A 19,289-nucleotide genomic window follows, 5' to 3' on the forward strand; every position below is an offset into this window, starting at 1 on the left:
TTGGGACACCTTCCTTTCTAACCTTTCCGTTTAAACACCTCAACATCCAAGATGCTCAACATAGGATCCTTATTCTTCGCCATGTTGAGATTCCCTATTTGTCCAACCTCCTTCCTCCCGTGCAGGAGCTTGTGGTGGAATTCCTTACATGCCCCGTTATCTGTTGTTTCACCACAAGCCTTCCTCTTAGAGCAGGTGGACTCCCTGTGCCCTCGCCCAGCTACCTTTAGACAAGAGTAACAGCATAGTTGTCATAGCACATCTTCCTCCTTTCAGGCGGCGAGGATTCCATCGAACAGTGCTGCACTGGTCCGTCCAGTGCTGATTGTTCTTGCAAACCCAACACTTGGAGGCGCTGGATACACCTTGTGTGAACGCAGCTGGTTTACAAGCATCTTATCATATTGCCTACTAGGTCTCATTCTCTCAGACGGTTTACTTAACCTCGCTCTCTCATCTCCAAAGACTGGATCTTCAACCTCATCAGCAACCCGCTTGATGAATCTAACTAAATCAGCCAGTCTGGCAACTCGCCCGAAATCTTCCCTAGCAACATGCACTGATGCTTCGGCTGCCAGATTTGCTGAAGACTCGCCATCACTTTCTTTAATCCTTTGATTTTCTGTTCTCCATCTATTTTGAAGAAACTTAGGCAACTTAGACACAATCTGCCTCAGACTGGCCCGGTTATCGAGCTCATTCAAATAGCCTAAAGCTTCCAGTGATTGCAGACAGTTCTCCAAGTCGGCAGCGTATCCGCTCAAGTTAGTTATGCTTACACTTTCTCTATCTATGACCTTGCTGATCCAGGCCTGGCTAACAACCACATTACTACCAAATCTTGACTCAGTGCGCACAGCCTGCAGCTGCGGATCTCCTGAATCGCTGTCTCCATATCCGAGACCCTCCTACACAGCTCCCTGCGCACTCCGCGTCTCAACCTCTGCGCCTGCTCCATGTTGTAGTTTCCCGCTATTTCCCCGTTCCGACCAACAAATTGAATTGTGCGGAAAGATGAGACTTGACTACAAGTCGACGAATACACCAAGAGAATCCGACTTTGATTGAGATGCTTTATTAACGTACCAATCGTATCAACGGTAGCTAGCATTCAATTCTGCAAAAACCAAATACGTACATGTGTTTAATATATGAGCGTGCTAACAATTCTAATATTCATAAACACCATAAATGAGTAAAATGACCCCTATCGAAATTATGCAAATTGCTTATTATGCCTGAATCATAGTAGATGCTAACTTACTGTTTCGCCGGATCTCTTAAACACCAGCTCCGTGAACAGAACAGCCTTACAACCTGAACAACAAATGTGAAATACACAAAATGTAATTTACAATATCAGCCGATTACAATGCTACATGCATACATACATATCAATACACCACAGGATTTCTGACTTCGAATTACCACAAGCTACTAATCTAACACATCATAAAAACCATTCTTCCACAATCTTGGTTAACATATTCATTATTGATCTCAGCGGCTTTCTATGCTACTACTCTCGCTTCAAACCAGTAATGATTAACCTATTTCTAATCATAGCCATAGAAACCGGCGTCTCTGAACATACAAAGTACATAATTAAGCTATTACACGGCTAGATAACATTACACTAGCGATCATCTATAGACGATACACCTTAATCATATTTACCTTTACATTCTCCACATGTCGCAACAAAACGCCGATTACTCCCGCGACACCAGAAACCTTGCTGTCTTTTGTTCTAAGAAAAGCCCTGCTTTTTTAATTGAAATCAACAGCAACGCCTTCTACCGGAGAAAATCATAAAGAAATCTTAACTACAATCCATAGACTCAGATGATTGTACAGTTACAGTGATAACAGCAAATAGATAACATTTACCAACAAGGTGGGTTCATGTACCACCAATTCATGAGCAATTTCATATTACAAACAAGCGGGTGCCTTAATGCTTGCTGCTACATGTTTGAACTCAAATTCATTTCTATTTTTCTTAAATAACTGTTGTTGAATACTCCTGCTCAATTTTCCTTTTATAGCCAATAAAAGTCGAAATTCTCTGTAATTTTTAACCTGGTGTAATTCGTAATATATCATCTAATAAATGTGTACTACAGATTATTTTGATTCGGATTAATTTGAGACCTTGTTTTATTGAGGTGTCACGCCGTGATAAACGAAATAATCTCAACATCGACTCAAACAAAAAGAATATTGGATTCTCTCCATGTCATTTATTAATGTACATCACTCCTCATACAGATATAGAATCAATCCCCTTGCTGACCGTATTTGCATGTGCTTCATTTATGCGACCATGGCGGAGGCTGTGTCGGATTCACTGTAAGCAGAAGAAAGCAAGTTTGTAAGGCTACGGCACTTGCGCAAGGCGCAAAAACGCGAGACAGGTTGGGTCACCATCGCACACATGACAAATTTGACGGCTGGAAATTGTCAACACACACAGCTATAGGTTGTGCGTTGCCGATCACTGTGAAATACAGTCGTCAGCACTCGATTCATCTAAAGCCGTTAGATTTCGAAACGACGGCTGTTGGGTACACAGAAAAGGAAATCATGCAGTGAACAACATGACTCCAATACAGCGACCCGAATCAATTTTCCCTTCATATCTGTGCAGGTAGTGGGAAGAGGCCACGGGCGCTGCGGTAAGCAAGTGAAGGGACGTGTTTCGCAACACAGATCAGATGCCTGTCACCGTTCACACTAAGTGTCGGCTATAACAAGATGTCAACGAGAATGTGCGGTCGTATCACACGCCGCCTTTTGCATCTACCAGTCTAGTAAAGAGCCACAACTAAGAACTTACTACTTCCAGTTTGGGGGAAGAACCCGCTTCCTCTTGTAGTATCTTGCGAGGCGGTGGATACGGCTCTCTACAAGAATCAGACGGAACTTTGCATCCCTGTCCTGTAACCGCAGAGAGACAAACACGTGTGAAACTGTCAGTCAGGCAAGGCCACGCGCGCGATGGTGTTTCGGACGTTTCTTCGGAAAGACACTGCACACTGCAGCTGCCCCGAATGGGTTCGCCGAGGTTTATGTTGCAGTTGTTTCTGAGGACCCACGACACGGTGGCAGCCATGTGTCCATAATAACACTGCTCGCGAGCGCGGCAGTTTTAACAAACCACCGCCGCATTCAGCATCCACGGCACAATTGAATCTAGCAGGCCAAGAAAGCGTAGCAGTTCCCGACGAAAGTTTTCGACGGCATGTTTCAAATACAGGGCTACCGCTGGCGTTCACCACCTTCGCAAAATTATGTAACCTAGACGGTTAGTCCTTTGGGGCAACTACCGTGCAACAGTGCAACAACCTAGTTTTGTCTAGACTAAACTACATTATTACATTTTTATTTGACTACTTTATTAAAAAGTTTTCATACATATTTTTTCCCCGGACCCATCACCTGTTTATGCCTTGCTTAGCAAATACGATAAAGTTAACATTGGCTGTAGTTTTTCATTGGTGGCTAATAAATAACTGGCAGCTTGACTCTAAGTTTAAAACATCCAGAGGGAGCCCTGAAATACCTTTCTGTTTCTTTCCAGATGCTTCCTCATGGCCACGGCCCTCTTGATCATGTGGTAAAGGTCATCGGGGATGTTGGGCGAAAGACCCTTCGTCTTGAGAACTCGTAGAATCTTGTTTCCGGTGACCCATCTCACTTGCGCAACGCCATGCGAGTCCCTAAGGATCACACCTGTTACACGGTAAAGATAATTTCAGCCTATGGGGAAAATATCAAGCAGCCACGGTTGGACAGTTAAAGTCGTGGCATATTCAGTTGACGTTGAAACATCAACGCATGCAATGGATGACTCACACTAATCGAGAAATTGTACTTGATACAACACACCAGCAAACTCTTTTTTGACGATTTTATGACTCACCAATCTGTGAGGGTCTTAATCCCTTCTTAGCAAGTTTGTATATCTGCTCTCTAACATCCTCTGGGGTTAGTTTAAGCCACTGAAAAAATCAGACCTAAATGACACATGCTAGATTGACTGACAATAGGTAACCGAGCCATATGATATTAACTTGAATTCTCGTGCTACACTGACACTATAACCATGTTTGAATCCAATGGCATATTTTCCAACTGTAAGATAATTTACAGAAAGAAATACCTGAACTTAGTAAACATGCTATCGATTCTAGAGATTAAGTCGGTTTATTGGAACTGGTCAACTGGCCTCTACAGAAACACAAGTTAAAGCAGTTAACACATTCAACGCTGCCGGTGTTAACAATGCACCTACCTCCCTGCGCTGGGATTTTCGTTACCGCGTATTCATCGTACCGTTTTTACCGCGTATTCACTTATTGATTTACCACATTTCCTTTGCAGGAAAGCTAACCAAACTGACACATTTACTCTGTATGAATGTTATCTCACCCGTACACATTCAAATATTATGGAAATCGTTCCCCTTCATAATAATATTGATATGAAAACAGGGCAAAAACGGACATTTCGTGCATTTTCGTCTCAAATGCCACCACACCAATAGATTCTCGAGTTTGTTACGATATCATTCGACAGTATACTATTCTTTCCAGTAAGAAATATGGCAACGCTTACACAGACCTGCCAACCCCATCTGATGATCATCAGTAATAATTATTGGATTTTTCCGTAACAAATAGGCATTTGTCAGTAACACCTTTTTGTCAGTCTTATTACAGTATAATAATAACATAATTAGCATAAAGATGTCATTTGGCAGTTCCAATTTATCTCTCACGGTGATTGGCTGAAAATAGCCTTCAGTGCGGTACTACTATTCCTGGATCCGTGACGTCATTCAAAATGGCTGCGCCCATAAACCAGACAGACGAGCGCATAACACAGCATAATTTACCATTTTCAGTGAGTACCGTTACGTTTTAAGAGCTATTAGTCTAAATCTACAGACACAGTAGTCATGTTACATGATAATAGTTGATTTTACACTGTGTTTATTTCTTTTTTTTGCATTAAAAAATATAAATTTCAGAGATTTCTTGCTGTCCGTAATTTTTCGAGGTCGTCCGTAACACCGTAATTTTGACTCGCGTCCGTAACAAATCACGGGTAATACGTAACAGTTGGCAGGTCTGCTTACACATGTGTGGGGTATGAACCTTGTTTTGTATTTCTACATGCAAAAATACCTCGCGAATTTACCTTGAGTCTCAAAACTCCTAATTTCACGTTCGAATCAACGGTAAAGCATTGTATTCGTTAGTTCATGTAAGACTGCAGTAATATAGACTGTCCCTGTTTAATTTCTATGTAGGTAGTGCCTGCCATCTGTTGGAAATCAGAGAAACAAAAACCAATAATCTATCTACGAGCTGACTCGTGGATCCGCGGGGAAAGTGTTAAGAGGGACACATGTTCCTAGCATATTTTCAGTTAAAATATTTAAAGTAATCATTACGAGAGTTTTCCAGTGTTTTCACCACTAATGATACCTACCGTTATTGCTTGCGTAACAGCAATTGTCTAGAGTAACAATGAAATGTCATAAAACCTTCATATTCACCAAAACATGCAATTTTTAAACTAGTTTTGTAAACAATCATTTGCTGTAATCTTAAAACTAGAGCCAGTAGTTTTGGACTAGCTAGTAGCCTAGTAGCACCAGTGCCTATCTGCCATAGACATAGTCTCTCTCAAATGCAGTTGTTTTCAATTTATAACCGACAATTTACAAGTCTACCAATTCTGCCATTATCGCGACACGATAAAATACATTGCTGTTACGATGTGATCATCCAATTTTCTATGCTATAAGCCTATAACTGCATAAAATCTTAGTGTTTTTAATGCTGGTGTAATCAGTGATATATCCGCCATGAGGTGAGACTATATTTTGCTAATTTTTTTTTGGTCGAGGGTTTCTGAGCAAAACTCTCGTAATACTGGCTTTAAATTATGCTACATAAATAATTTGTTTAATATTCATTAAAAATTGTTTTTTTACGTTTTTGACCAGACGGTGGCACCACTTCCAACGCAACCATTGACAGTGGCGCAACGCAACGTTTCGGCTGCAGGCTACAGACCGAGGGTGTTTCTTATCTATTACTTTACGAGGAGAAGGATTGCAATATCTTATAAACAACTCTTTAGTTTCAGTTATAATATGGACGAATTTGTCCTACAATAAAAATCGTTCAGTGAAATAGCAGTTAGTTATAATTGCACTTAAATTGTGATTAGCCCTCAGAGTGTAATGTGCAAAATAAATCGGAAAATGCGCAACTTTTTCATGCTGACAGCATAATTTCACGGTGTCAGGTCAGTGGTCAAACATAAAGATTTTGAAACTCAAAATTGTTTTATGACAAATGTCAATGCTTGATTACAGAAATGTTTAGGTATATACTATTATTTACGTACTTATTATCATAATATCCTCTAAAAGTCTAGGGTATAGTAGCCCTTTAATGCTATAGTGTTGGACAATACACTTTTCCAGCAAAAAAAGCATCATGCCACTTTTTTTATCAATCATTATTATAAATAACTATTAAAAAGAAATTATTGAGTTCACAGAAAGATACCGAAATTTTCAAGCTACGAATACCTTACCGTAGGCACGGATCTTCTATATGGTAGAGCCGACTGGGATATACCCTTTCTGCAAAGAAACAACATGACTATGGTAAATAACCATAACATATAGGTAAAACGTACAGTAAGCAATCCATTGGTCATTTCAAAACTAACCTACACAGCACTGGGGGTACTAGGCCAGGGTCGCAAACTAGGATCGAGCACTATTGCCTTTTGTCCGCACGCAGACGTTATAACTCCGCTTTACTAATCTGAGGGTGCGGGTTTAAGGTCTGCAGTCACCCTTGTAAAAATTGTTGCAATTTTTGTTGTGGGGATTGGATCGGTGAATCGAGTAGCACTGAGGGCGTGACGGGGGTATATCCGACCCAAAATATCAAGTACAGACCTTCTGTTTGTCAATATCGCTTTCCGAAGACTTTATCTCCGTTTCAGAACTTTGTTTTCATGCAATAATTCATCTTAGTAAGAGTAACTTTGATATTTTTGGCCATATTGGACCGATTTTTCGATCGGCCAATGAAATTCACTTCCGGTAGTTTCGGTTTCACTCAGAAATAATTAAGGCTGACATCTCTGTCAGCTTAAGGCTGACATCTCTGTCAGCTTAAGGCTGACATCTCTGTACACGATGAATGCTGACAAGATAAAACAACTCTATGGCGATATTGCTGAGGAAAAACCGCAAACTACCATGTTTCCTGTTGAACATCGGGAATAGCCGAAGTAACCGGAAGTGATTTCCATTGGTTGACAAATGTGAATTATGTGACAGACCATTTTGTTTGGATGTTTATATTTGCCATTAGATAAACAACTTGATATATTCTTGTTGTGGCCGCTACCAGGACATCATAGCGTGCATGCACGTAGATAAACGATTCAAGTTCCGATTAAAGTAAGTTCCACGCAATAGGATTGTATATATCGAGCGCATATATTACTTATAAGTTATAAGTGCCACCTCCAAACTGGAGGTGGCTTTCCGTGATCAAGATAAACAAGGCCACAGACCCCATTACTGGGGTCTGCGTCGGCTCGAACCATATTGCCATAGTGTTGGACAAAAATAACGTACACCACAAAATCATGTGGTGCCTAGCTCATAACTTCATAGCATTATTCATAGTTCAAGGTACATTAACGAAGTAGACATTCTAATGTTGATTAATTTGACAAATCAACGCTGCAGTATATAAGGTAGCTATTTTACAATTCAATTTTGGGCAAGGAAGCGAATGTCGGTAGGTATCACTCAGTCAGTATGGAAGACACTAACAAAATCCCATGCGTGATAAGTGATTACGACATCGCAAATAATAAATGAAAAAAATATTTTCACTTTTCACAAAATATAAGTAATTCTGTTCACTTTTTATGGTTAAATTGCTGCATTATACTTCTTATTTTACTCTATTGTTCGATGTAAATGTTGTGCCCAAACTTGGAATCTTGCACAAACTTGGAATTTCAGCGCATCCGCAGTTTGTGCAACCAATCTTGAGATTGCGCCAAAAACAGAGGTAAACAGAGCTTGCACAAACATATGATTATTAGGATTTCAAATGTTATATCATAACTATAAGGTCATATATACATTCTTTCCTTAATGTTTTTGGTACCTTTGTATAAATATTAAAAGATTATAATAAATAATTGGATAAATATGAGATAAATCTCTTCCTAGTTTGCACCATGCACACCACACACTCGATATGAGCGGTTGTTAAATCACCGACTGTTTTCAGTTTGCCCAATCTTGAGATTGGTCAGCCAAACTAGGAAATCCGCAGTTTGGGCAGCACAATCGCTGCACAATCTCGAGATTGTGCAGATTCCAAGTTTGGGTATGACATAAACATACAATCGTGACTCATACATAGCCCTAGCTCTAGTATTATAGCCCGAGTTCATTAACTGCCGCAGGGCTATAGAACATTGTCAGCTAGATTTCGCAACTGCAACCTGTCACCACATGTCCCCACGAAAAATGGATCGCAAAATGCAAAATTATCGGGCTTTTTTAACACTTATTTATCTACATGGACATCTCACCTATCTTTTTGAACACTTTCCACAACTTTACACCATGTATTTATCCTTTTATTACTCAAAGTCAGCACTACTGGCATTCCCGTTTGAAATATTCTGGCGTGCGAACGCGTGACGTCACCGGTATTGTATATACATGCACCATAGCTGCTATATGTTTTGCCTACATATCCGGTGCATGTATATACAATACCGATGACAAATGTGAATGACAAATGTGGTTGACAAATGTGAATGAAGGCAGAACATTTTCTTTGGATGTATATATTTACTAATTAGGTTAACAACTTGATATATTTTTATGTTGTGGCCGCTACCAGGACATGATTATTCATAGCGTGCATGCACGTAGATAAATGATTCAAGTTCAGGTTAAAGTAAGTTCCACGCAATAGGATTGTATATATCGGGCGCATATATTACTTATAAGTACCTCCAAACTGGAGGTGGCTTTCCGTGATTGAGATAGACGCGGCCGCAGACCCCATTACTGCCACTGGGGTCTGCGTCGGCTTGGACTACAAGTGCCTTAGATACAATAATGTAACCCAAACCCAGGAGGATAGGGTTACAAAGCGTCCGTATGGTTTTGTGCGGAGGAACGCCCGAGTGAATCACTCAGGGCGGTTTGCTGGTGCGTTTTCAGAGACTAGAACTTCCAAACTGGGTTTATTCTAAACACGAACCTTTCTCCGCTATCCGGGAACTTACTATGTATCACAATACTCTGTATTAAACTAATATAACCTGTTACAAAAATTCGAAGTGACGAGCGGCGAATGTACTGAGCGCCATTTCTGTTGACCTGTGACGTACTTCGGTTTGAAGAGCGTATTCAACGACCAATCGGAGGGCGCTGCGTTTGCCGATCGCTATGCGCATTGGGAATGCGTACGTCACAGGTCAACAGAAATGGCGCTCAGTATATTCGCCGCTCGTCACTTCAAATTTTTGTAACAGGTTATATTAGTTTAATACAGAGTATTGCGATATATACTATAGTAAGTTCCCGGATAGCGGAGAAAGGTTCGTGTTTAGAATAAACCCAGTTTGGAAGTTCTAGTCTCTGAAAACGCACCAGCAAACCGCCCTGAGTGATTCACTCAGGCGTTCCTCCGCACAAAACCATACGGACGCTTTGTAACCCTATCCTTCTGGGTTTGGGTTACATTATTGTATCTACAACTTACAACTACAACTTACAACTTACAAGTGCCTCACTCAGTCACTGCCTGTGCCTCTAGTCAATTTAATCACACGAATTATACTTATATCAAGAACACCGCTGTTATTTCGGTGTTTCTATAAAACACCGAGTGTAACAAAAACACATCACTACAATCTCTGTGACCATTACCTATATTAGTCTCGTATAACTGTAAATAATTGTTACTAACCCAGGAGCGTGCATACGACCCATGATGGCGACAAGTTACCGAAAGAACGTTCTCATGTTGATAGCCAATAGCGCTACCTAGTGGTGAATTTTGCAATAAATAATTTCGGCATGTTTTTTGTTTCATAATTCGATTTTTGTTTTATGGTTGATTTTATCACATATATCATTTGATTTATTGCATATAACATTTGATTTATCGCATATAATATTTGATTATTTAATCATATGTTATATGCAATAAATCGACAATAATTCCCTTGACAATAATTCCCTTCACATTATTTGATTTTATATCAGAAAAGAGAATCAAACCATTCGATCCTGGCATCAAAACCATTCGGTTTTGCAATCGAATCATTTGATCTGCGCATTGAATCATTCGATCTGCGAATCGACCCATTCGATTCACGGATCAGAAATGATTCGATTCACGGATCGAATGCTTCGATTCACAGATCAAATGCTTCGATTCACGGATTGACAGGGGCGTGTACAGGGGGGAGGGGGTCCAGGGGGTCCGGACCTCCCTGCTCGCGCAGAAAACGCATCTAAAAAGGTCTAATTTTCTAAAAAAATTTGGGGAGGGCCCCCCCAGACCCCCCCAGACCCCCCCAGACCCCCCCAGACCCCCCCTTCACGTGCTCGCAAGTTTGGGTTAGGGTTAGACCCCCCCCCCCTGGTACAAATCCTGTACGCGCCCCTGGCCCTGATTGAATGATTCGATTCACGGATCGAATGATTCGATTCACGAATCGAATGATTCGATTCACGAATCGAATGATTCGATTCAAGAATCGAATGCTTCGATTTACGGAATTACGTGCTTTCCGGCTGGCCGGCTCTGTCCCGAGCCACGGCTCACTTTGATCTCGGGCCCGACCGTTGACCTTCCCGTCTCTGTTTTGTACATTTCCCCTGACACAGGTTGAGTTCCCGCATCGCCATCACTCCCCTGGCGTGTGGGATTTGCCTGCTTACAATATATTGTGCATTCTGCGGGCAGGCCGGTGAGCACAAGACGCCTCGATCACTCCCTCCATCTTCCCTCCCTCCCTCCCTCCCTCTCTCTCTCACTCACTCACTCACTCACTCACTTACCACCTCGGCCTTCTCCCTCCCTCCTTCCCTCACCACCTTCTTCCCCTCCTCCTCCGCCACCTTCTCTCCCTCCTCCTCCTCCACCACCTGCTCCCCCTCCTCTACCTCCTCCCCCTTCTTCCCATTCTCCTTTTCTACCACCTCCTCCCCCTTCTTCTCCACCAGCTTCTCCCCCTCCTCTACTTCCTCCACATTCTCCCAATCTCTTCTACCTTCTCCACCTTCTCCCACCATCCTCTACATCCTCCCTTTTCTACCTTCTCCCCCTCCACTACCTCCTCTCTCCACTATCTCCCAACTCCCCCTTCCCTCCACCACATTCACCCCCTCTACCTCCTCCCTCCTCAACCTCCTCCCCCTCCTCCCCTCCTCCCCCTCCTCCCCCTCCTCCCCCTCCTCTCCCACCACTTTCTACCCTCCTCCTCGACCACCTTTTACTCTCCTCCTCGACCTCCTTTCTGTACCCTTTTTCTACCTTTTTCTTGTCCCCCTTTTCTACCTCCTCCTCTTCTCCCCCTCTTTTCCTCCACTACCTTCTCTCCCCTCCTCTACCTCCTCTCTCCCCTATCTCCCCACTTCTCGTCCTCTTCCACCACATTCTCCCCTTCTTCTACCTCCTCCCTCTTCTACCTCCTCCCTCTCCTTCTTTACCACTTTCTCCCCCTTCTCTACCTCCTCCGTCTTCTCCCACCATCCTCTACCTACTCCCTCTTCTACCTTCTCCCTCTCTCCTCTACCTCCTCCACCTTCCCCCATCATCCTCGACTTCCTCCCTCTACCACATTCTCCCCCTCTACCTCCTCCCTCCTTTACCTCCTCCCCTTCCTCCCCTACCACCTTCTACCCTCCTCCTCGACCACCTTCTACCCTCCTCCTCGACCTCCTTCCTGTACCCCTTTTCTACCTCCTTCTTGTCCCCCTTTTCTATTTCCTCCTCTTCTCCCCCTCCTCCTCCTCTACTACCCTTTCCCTCGTCCTCTACCTCTTCTACCTCCACCCCTTCTCCCCTCCTCCTTCCCCACTACCTTCTCCCTCGTTCTCTACCTTCTCTCCTTCCTCCTGTACCACCTTCTCCCCTCTTCGTATACCTCGTCCTTCTTCCTCTATTTTGATCCACGGATCAAATGATTTGATTTACGGATCGAATAATTTGATTCACGGATCGAATGATTCGATTCATTGATCGCATTATTCAATCCGTGAATCGAAGCATTCGATCCGTGAAACAAATCATGTAATTAAAACAGTGGAAGCGTTGAACATCGAGCTGGTTATCAACAATAAAAAGTGGCTGATGATGGCCGCCTACAAGACGCCAACCATGGCGAATCGAACTTTCTCAGAGGACATCATCATGTTCCTAGACATTAGCATGCAACACTATGAAAACCTGCTGCTTATTGGCAACCTGAACTTCGACATGCTATGTCAAAAAAGTCGCAGACACTGAAGGACATTTGTGACGTTTTTGACTTGGCAAATTTGATAAAAACACCTACATGTTTTACAAAAAACTGTGATCCATCTCTAGTTGATGTCATACTAACAAATCGTTATAGGTCTTTCAAAAAATTTATGTCATGTGATATTGGGCTGAGTGATTGTCACCACATTATAGCTTGTGTGATGAAATGTCTAATTAAACCTCGCTCTCAGACCCAAATTCGGTAGACCCACCTTGATGAGAGTGAGTTGTTCAGTGATGTCGGGCGGGCACCACTCAATGTGGCACACGTGTTTGATGACATAGATGATGTCTACTGGGCCCATGGGGTGATGCTTGGCGAGGTCATCGACCGGCACATTCCCATAAAGGTAAAGAAAACAAGGGAGAAAACTGCCCCTTTTATGAACGGGGAATTAAGGAAAGCTATCAACTTTAAGAAAAAACTTTGGCGTATTTTCCTAAAATGTAAATAAAAAAAGAACTGGGATTACCGAATTCAAAGGAATAAGGTTACAAAACTTAAGAGAGAGTCCGTCAACACATACTTTATGGAAAGGTGTGCTGGTGGACCAAAATCACGAGATTTCTGGCCTACCATCAAACCATTCCTGAGTAAAGGTGCTTCAAGTGGTGAGGATGTCTGCCTTTTAGAGGATAATGCTGTCGTATCCGATCAGACATCCGTATCAAATATTTTCAATAAATTTTTTGTTAGTGTAGCCGATAATATGTCAGAACAGGAGGTTACGAGCCATCCGAGTGTATGGAAGGTACGAGAAAAGGCAAACCAGGGCCACAAACTTACCTTCAACCCTATCAGCTCCCGGCAGGTAGACAAATACTTGTCAAGAATTGACAGTAAGAAAGCAACAGGGCTCGATAACCTCTCTGCTAATGTACCAAACAAGGTAAAACCAGCCATTATAGAATCTATTACTTGTATTATAAATGAAATGTTAAGAGACAGCTCTTTCCCAGCTGCTCTTAAAGAAGCACGCGTATCACCAATTTTTTTAAAAGGATGATACCTTGATTAAGGATAACTACAGACCAATCAGTATATTACCTATAGTATCAAAACTGTTTGAGAGGGCAATTGCGGACCAACTTAGTGACCACTTTCGGGAACTCTTTCACCCATACCTCTCGGCGTATCGCAAAGGGTACAGCTGCCAATCCGCTTTAATAGCGCTGACAGAGGAGTGGAGATGGGCTCTCGACCGGGGTCATTTTGTTGGTGCTATCTTAATGGATCTGTCGAAGGCTTATGACTGCTTGCCCCACGCACTGATTTTTGAGAAGCTAAAAGCATACAATGTGGACAACAGTGCTGTAAATCTTAATCAAAGCTATACGACAGATCGCAAACAATGTGTACGCATGGGTAATCGTTGCAGTGACTTTCTATACCTGCAAAAAGGAATACCGCAGGGATCCATACTAGGTCCACTGATATTTAACATATTTATAAATGATATATTTTATGAATGATGGCAGTTTATGTAACTACGCAGATGACAATACCATCTCCTACTCTAGTGAAGACTTTATAGATATGAAACATACCCTCGAGACTGAGGCGGAGGTGCTGATCGATTGGTTTTCCAAAAATCAAATGCAGGCAAACCCTGCCAAGTTTCAGGGCATTGCGATTGGGAAGAAAACCTATGATCGGTGCCCCCCCCCCCTTCACTGTCGGCGGGACGGATATTAAATGCACTGATGAAGTAAAATTGCTGGGTGTGACCATTGACTTTAAACTCAATTCAACGCTTGGTACATTTCAAAGCTTTGTCAAAAGGTGGCCAGGCAAATCAATGCACTGAAACGTATCGGACGGCATCTGCCTGTTAGTTGCAGGAAAATAATATATTCGTCTTTTATCAGCTCAAACTTTAACTTTTGTCCTATTATATGGCACTTCTGTGACAAAGCAAATGAGAAAAAGCTCGAAAAGCTCAATTATAGAGCATTAAAATGTGTGTATAATGACTTCAGCAGTGACTATGGCAGCTTACTAGCAAGAAACAAATCAGTCAGTCTCAAACTACAAAGACAGAAGCTCATAGCCATTGAAGTTTTTTAAATTCTCACTAAAGATCGGCCTGTATACCGCCTCGATCTTGATGTAAAGAACGAGTCCAGATATAGTTTTAATTACCGTGTACACATCCCACGTTTTGAAAGGGCCACTTGTGGTAAGAAAAGCTGGAATGAAGGAGCTAGAATATGGGACGATTTGCCGAAATGTATACGTCGGAGTGAGAACTTCAACGTGTTTAGAAGGCTACTCGAATCGTGGGGTGGGTACAGGTGCAGATGCTCAATGTCGTGCGTCTGTGTCGACCGTGTATATGCGTATTATGATGCAGGTGATGGGGCGTGGTGAAATTAGGCGCCCTCGGCCGCGACTGCGACACTGATGGGGTCGATCACGGTCTGCGTGCAGATATTCCAGTCCATGATGGTCCGTGGAAAGAATGAGTTTTTGAATTCCCCTTGTGAAGTTCTAATGACTCTTTGACTGCAAGCTTGTTGTCGATTTTGTTCCGTGTGCGCGATGGACCCATCCTGTTGTACTTGACTTTGGGGATCGCGACACTTCCAGAAAGAATTTAGTTGAGAAGGTTGAGTCGGTTCCCTTTATGGCGTAGTTAAAGATTCAGCCAATTATATGATAGTAACACTGCAGTTACGCAGTTTTTATCATGTTTTACTCACTATCTATTTACTTTTGTTTGATATCGGTGCAAAAGCTCTTAGCTTATGTTAATAATGTTCATTATATACCGATAAAAATAAATTTTACTTGAACTTGAAGGGGCCTATAATGCCCAACGCGGGCGTATTACAGCGTCTCTATCTTTTGTGAGGTTGTGCAAAGTGGCGTGCGTGCGGCAGAATTGTCTGTTGGAGAGAACGGTGTTTACGTGGAATTATTTGGCAATATAGGGTGTGTAAACTTTCGTATAGTAAATATATTTCGTGGTCATTTTGTTATTAAAACAGCAAAAACGTCTGTGATTAAACCCCCCTGGTTGTTCTACCGATAATGCATATGTGTACAGCATTATAGTGTACCCGTATCAAACTCTACGGTACCGTACGCACTACAAGCGTGCAAACGTGGCAATAGTATCAGAAGAGAGTGTGGGTCTGTGTGTGCGTGCGTGTCTGCGTGCGTGCGCGGGTGTCTTTGTGAACCATTGGAAAGAAAAAAGGTTCCAGAGAGATAATCGCGACGTTCATGCACCGATGTTTGTGGAAGAGAGTGAATTAATTAAGGTACGCGCGGTGTGAGGCTCCCAGGGGTTTCTCCGAGTTTATGAGAGGTTGGCAGCCAGCCAACTCCCAGGGCCGTAGGCTAGGCAAATTCTTAGAGGGGGGGCATCATTTCATGACTCTGAACTGTGTAATGATGAGCGACGGGCGCAGCTCTTGATCGACGTCCATAGCGTAGTAGGGGTGGGTCTGAGGCAATACTTTCACGGATAAGTGACCAAAAACCGCATTAGAGTTATTTACGATTATTGGTTAAGCTTATTTTTTAATTTTGCTCCAAAATCTGTGGGGTGAGTGCCCCTTGCCCCCTCCAGAGGCTACGGTCCTGATTCCGCACATGTTCCCTGTTAAATTTGACACGACGGAATTCTGACAAAACCCCGGTTCTGCTAAGTGTTGCTCAAGTTAAATAATTAGAGTCCGTAAAACAGTGTCTATGCGAACTATATATTTTATTGCAACGCCGTTGTTCATTATACGATGTGTTATACCTATACCATCTTAATATTAATCAACTATAGAGATGCTAGTTTTACGATAAACATAAATTATTAACTACCCCTAGAAACACGAATATTTGCTACTGCCATATTGTTTCAGTATTACATTAATAGGTGAAAAAGCAACTATTACGTTATACAAGTGATGCATCTAAAGAAAATCGGTGAATAAACTACCTTTAGCTGAATACAACTAGCTTTAATTTCTCTCGACATTACGTTTTTGAAAAATATTTTTTGTCAAAAATCTGAACAGGCCGTAGTCTATGCCCTCGGTAATTAAATGACCCTCGTCAAATTTTTCGAGTTTTCTCAGAAGCAAGGCTTATCTTATGACATCTTATGACATCTTATGATAGCCGATAGGAAAGACATGGACGTAGTATACGGAGAGGTAACAATCGTTACAAGGAAACAAGTTGCTAAATGCTGATATTAACCGACACCATACTAGCTCATCTTTCAACACCATGCAAATGTCACAGGAATGCTCGGATCATGCGAATGGCGGCCCAAGCCTAGTTTAGCACCCCGGATTAGTTTAGCACATATGCGAAAACGAATTTGCGGGGTCCCAAACTATCCTTGATTACAAATGGTAATTGTTATATCGCTTCTCAATAGTTATGAAGCCTGTGGGGTAGTCGTAGTCGTTGTCGCAGCAGTAGTCGTAGTGATGTTGCTGGCGATTGCAGAGGCCATCTGGTAGTTTATTTATTCATGGGCTCGATCCTATTTTGCTATCCACCCAGTCTCGGTAGAAAGACACTCTGGTGTACACTCCCGCGTAGTTCGGATACGCACAACCTCGTCCGAACGACACCACGCCCTCCAGAATTGGGACGCCGACGTCATTTACGACGACCATCGGTCCACCAGAGTCACCCTAAAACAGTTTAAACGGTCAATTTACGAGACTACTACTACTACTACTACTACTACAACTACTACTACTGCTACTGCTACTACTACTGCTACTGCTACTGCTACTGCTACTGCTACTGCTACTGCTACTGCTACTGCTACTGCTGCTGCTGCTGCTGCTGCTGCTGCTGCTGCTACTGCTACTACTACTGCCACTACTACTACTACTACTACTACTACTACTCTGCTACTACTACTACTGCCTACTGCTACTGCTGACTGCGTACTCGCTAGCTGCTTGCGCCTGGTGTTGCTGTGCCTGATTGCCTGCTACTACTACTGACTACTATACTACTACTAACTCTTACTTACTAACTACTAACATACTAGTACTTACTACTAATTATACACTAGCTACTAGCTACCAGGAGTAGATAAATATATGGTATATGGAATATCTATATATATATATATATTATATTATATATATACGTATATTATATATAATAATATATAATATATTCGTAATCGTAGTATATAGGTATATAGTAAGATAATATAGATATATATATTATCTTACTCCTGCTACGGCTGCCTGACCCTGCAACGCCTTACTTAGTTAGGGTGCTTGGTCTGGACATAGTTATTGTGATATTAAATTTTGTTAGTGTGCTTATGTTTGATTAGTTCATCTTACTGAAGATTATATTTATTTGTAGCGGTACTCGTTATTAATGGCGGCGTGTCGGGCCCACCCAACATCAAGGAGCTAAATATCCCAACATCAACGCGTACCTGGCACGAATCCTTCCCGGGAGCGGCTGCACACACCATTCCTGCATCGATACCACCGTCGTATTCGTACTGTGCGTTGCAGGTTGCTTGGCTGATGCCTATAACATCCGCTTCCAACAGGACGTCTGACTGTCGACCTGTGAGCGGCAGCAAAAAACACAGACTAGGTTAGCTCTCATAGAAAAATAACACATACGCCGAATGGTTAAATATAGTTTGCAATATTGCTCGTTTCCAGCGCTAATATTTTTTTTTTTTTAAACCGATTCAATTCCGTTCTATTACGTCCCATTCAGTTCAACAGATTTTCTATGTGTTTTGACTAACTTAATAACTGAGCTATTTAGTTGGCCCTGCTGTTTCTTATTCGTGTGAAATAGACCAAGATTCAACAGGGCTGATTTCAAACGCGTGCAGTAAATCGTGGGGTGTGGAGCTTGTGAGGGACATTGCAGTAAGTATGTGAGAAGGTAAGTAGAAGAGGAAGGAAATGTAAAGGGCGCGCGGAAGTTAGGGATCGGACCTCCGTAGGATGTTGTTCCCCATCCGCTGACCACACAGGTTTCGCCCATCAGTGCGTCCACGTTGGTTTTGTCCAGTGCAGCCAGTTGTACAAGGCCCACATTGGGTCCAAGCACCGCTGGCTCAGCCAACTTAACGAGCGCAATGTCGTTTGCAGACCTATAGTCTTCGTGCACAACGATGGATGAAACCTAAAATAAGTCATTAGTGTATTTTTAATATATACGGTAGATTTAGTATGAGTTTTTCAAGTATCTCTAATATCCGATCATATATCATTTGTGATTGTACGTTAGATCTGAAAATATCCAAGAATCGACACAATTGCAGCTACATATCACTAAGTATATTTAAAGCAACTCGGTGCCAGTCGTGTGTCTCGATCAAATGCGATTTATAGCTTTCTCGAACAACGCTTAGCAAAACAAAATGAGAAAGGAAATCTGGATGTCCTCATGCACTATGCTGATGCGTATACACGTGGAATACATAGGGGCGCACCCTTATTTATTCAGCCTGTTATTTTATCGCGTAAGTTGAGCACGCATAGTTGGTGTATTCGTATTCATATGGTTCATTCGAATGTGAGTGGTTTTAATACTAGAAAAGATGCAGATTAAAACTTTTCGGTGGCCGCGAACATAGAATCCGATTTTGAAATTTTGAATGTGGTAAAATGTGCGCTACACTGCTTATCCGAGATCGCGTATATATATATATATATATA

The 19,289-nt window shown here is 42.2% G+C and overlaps 2 protein-coding genes across 2 annotated transcripts in view; both read right to left on the reverse strand.

Annotated features, from left to right (window-relative positions):
• Positions 1–2,221: 2,221 nt before the first annotated feature.
• Positions 2,222–10,118, reverse strand: LOC106808694 (40S ribosomal protein S13). The gene is made up of 6 exons (XM_014811522.1): positions 10,053–10,118; positions 6,619–6,667; positions 3,926–4,004; positions 3,566–3,735; positions 2,840–2,940; positions 2,222–2,350 (listed from the first exon to the last, which is right to left on the reverse strand). Exons 1-6 carry the CDS (start codon positions 10,073–10,075, stop codon positions 2,317–2,319), a joined length of 456 nt encoding a protein of 151 aa, XP_014667008.1. The 5' UTR covers positions 10,076–10,118; the 3' UTR covers positions 2,222–2,316.
• A 6,198-nt stretch (positions 10,119–16,316) lies between these two features.
• LOC106808682 (trypsin-like) overlaps positions 16,317–19,289 on the reverse strand; it is a 4,468-nt gene continuing 1,495 nt past the window's right edge. Inside the window, exons 4-6 of the mRNA XM_014811505.1 lie at positions 18,564–18,753; positions 18,041–18,177; positions 16,317–17,267 (exon numbers count right to left, since the gene is read on the reverse strand). Of these exons, the coding sequence (XP_014666991.1) occupies positions 17,100–17,267; positions 18,041–18,177; positions 18,564–18,753 (495 nt within the window). The 3' untranslated portion in view covers positions 16,317–17,099. The remainder of the gene's footprint in view (positions 17,268–18,040; positions 18,178–18,563; positions 18,754–19,289) is intronic.

The sequence above is a fragment of the Priapulus caudatus genome, unplaced genomic scaffold (assembly GCF_000485595.1).
Source record: "Priapulus caudatus unplaced genomic scaffold, Priapulus_caudatus-5.0.1 Scaffold296, whole genome shotgun sequence".
NCBI classification, from domain to species: Eukaryota; Metazoa; Priapulida; class Priapulimorpha; order Priapulimorphida; family Priapulidae; genus Priapulus; species Priapulus caudatus.

Bases quoted from the DNA above. Each gene is read 5' to 3' on its own strand.
- LOC106808694 (XM_014811522.1), bottom strand. From the start codon at position 10,075: ATGGGTCGTATGCACGCTCCTGG. The intron at 6,668-10,052 runs GTTAGTAACAAT...GTTTCTTTGCAG, and splicing joins GGTCGTATGCACGCTCCTGG to AAAGGGTATATCCCAGTCGG. The intron at 3,736-3,925 runs GTGAGTCATAAA...ACCGTGTAACAG, and splicing joins ATTAAGACCCTCACAGATTG to GTGTGATCCTTAGGGACTCG.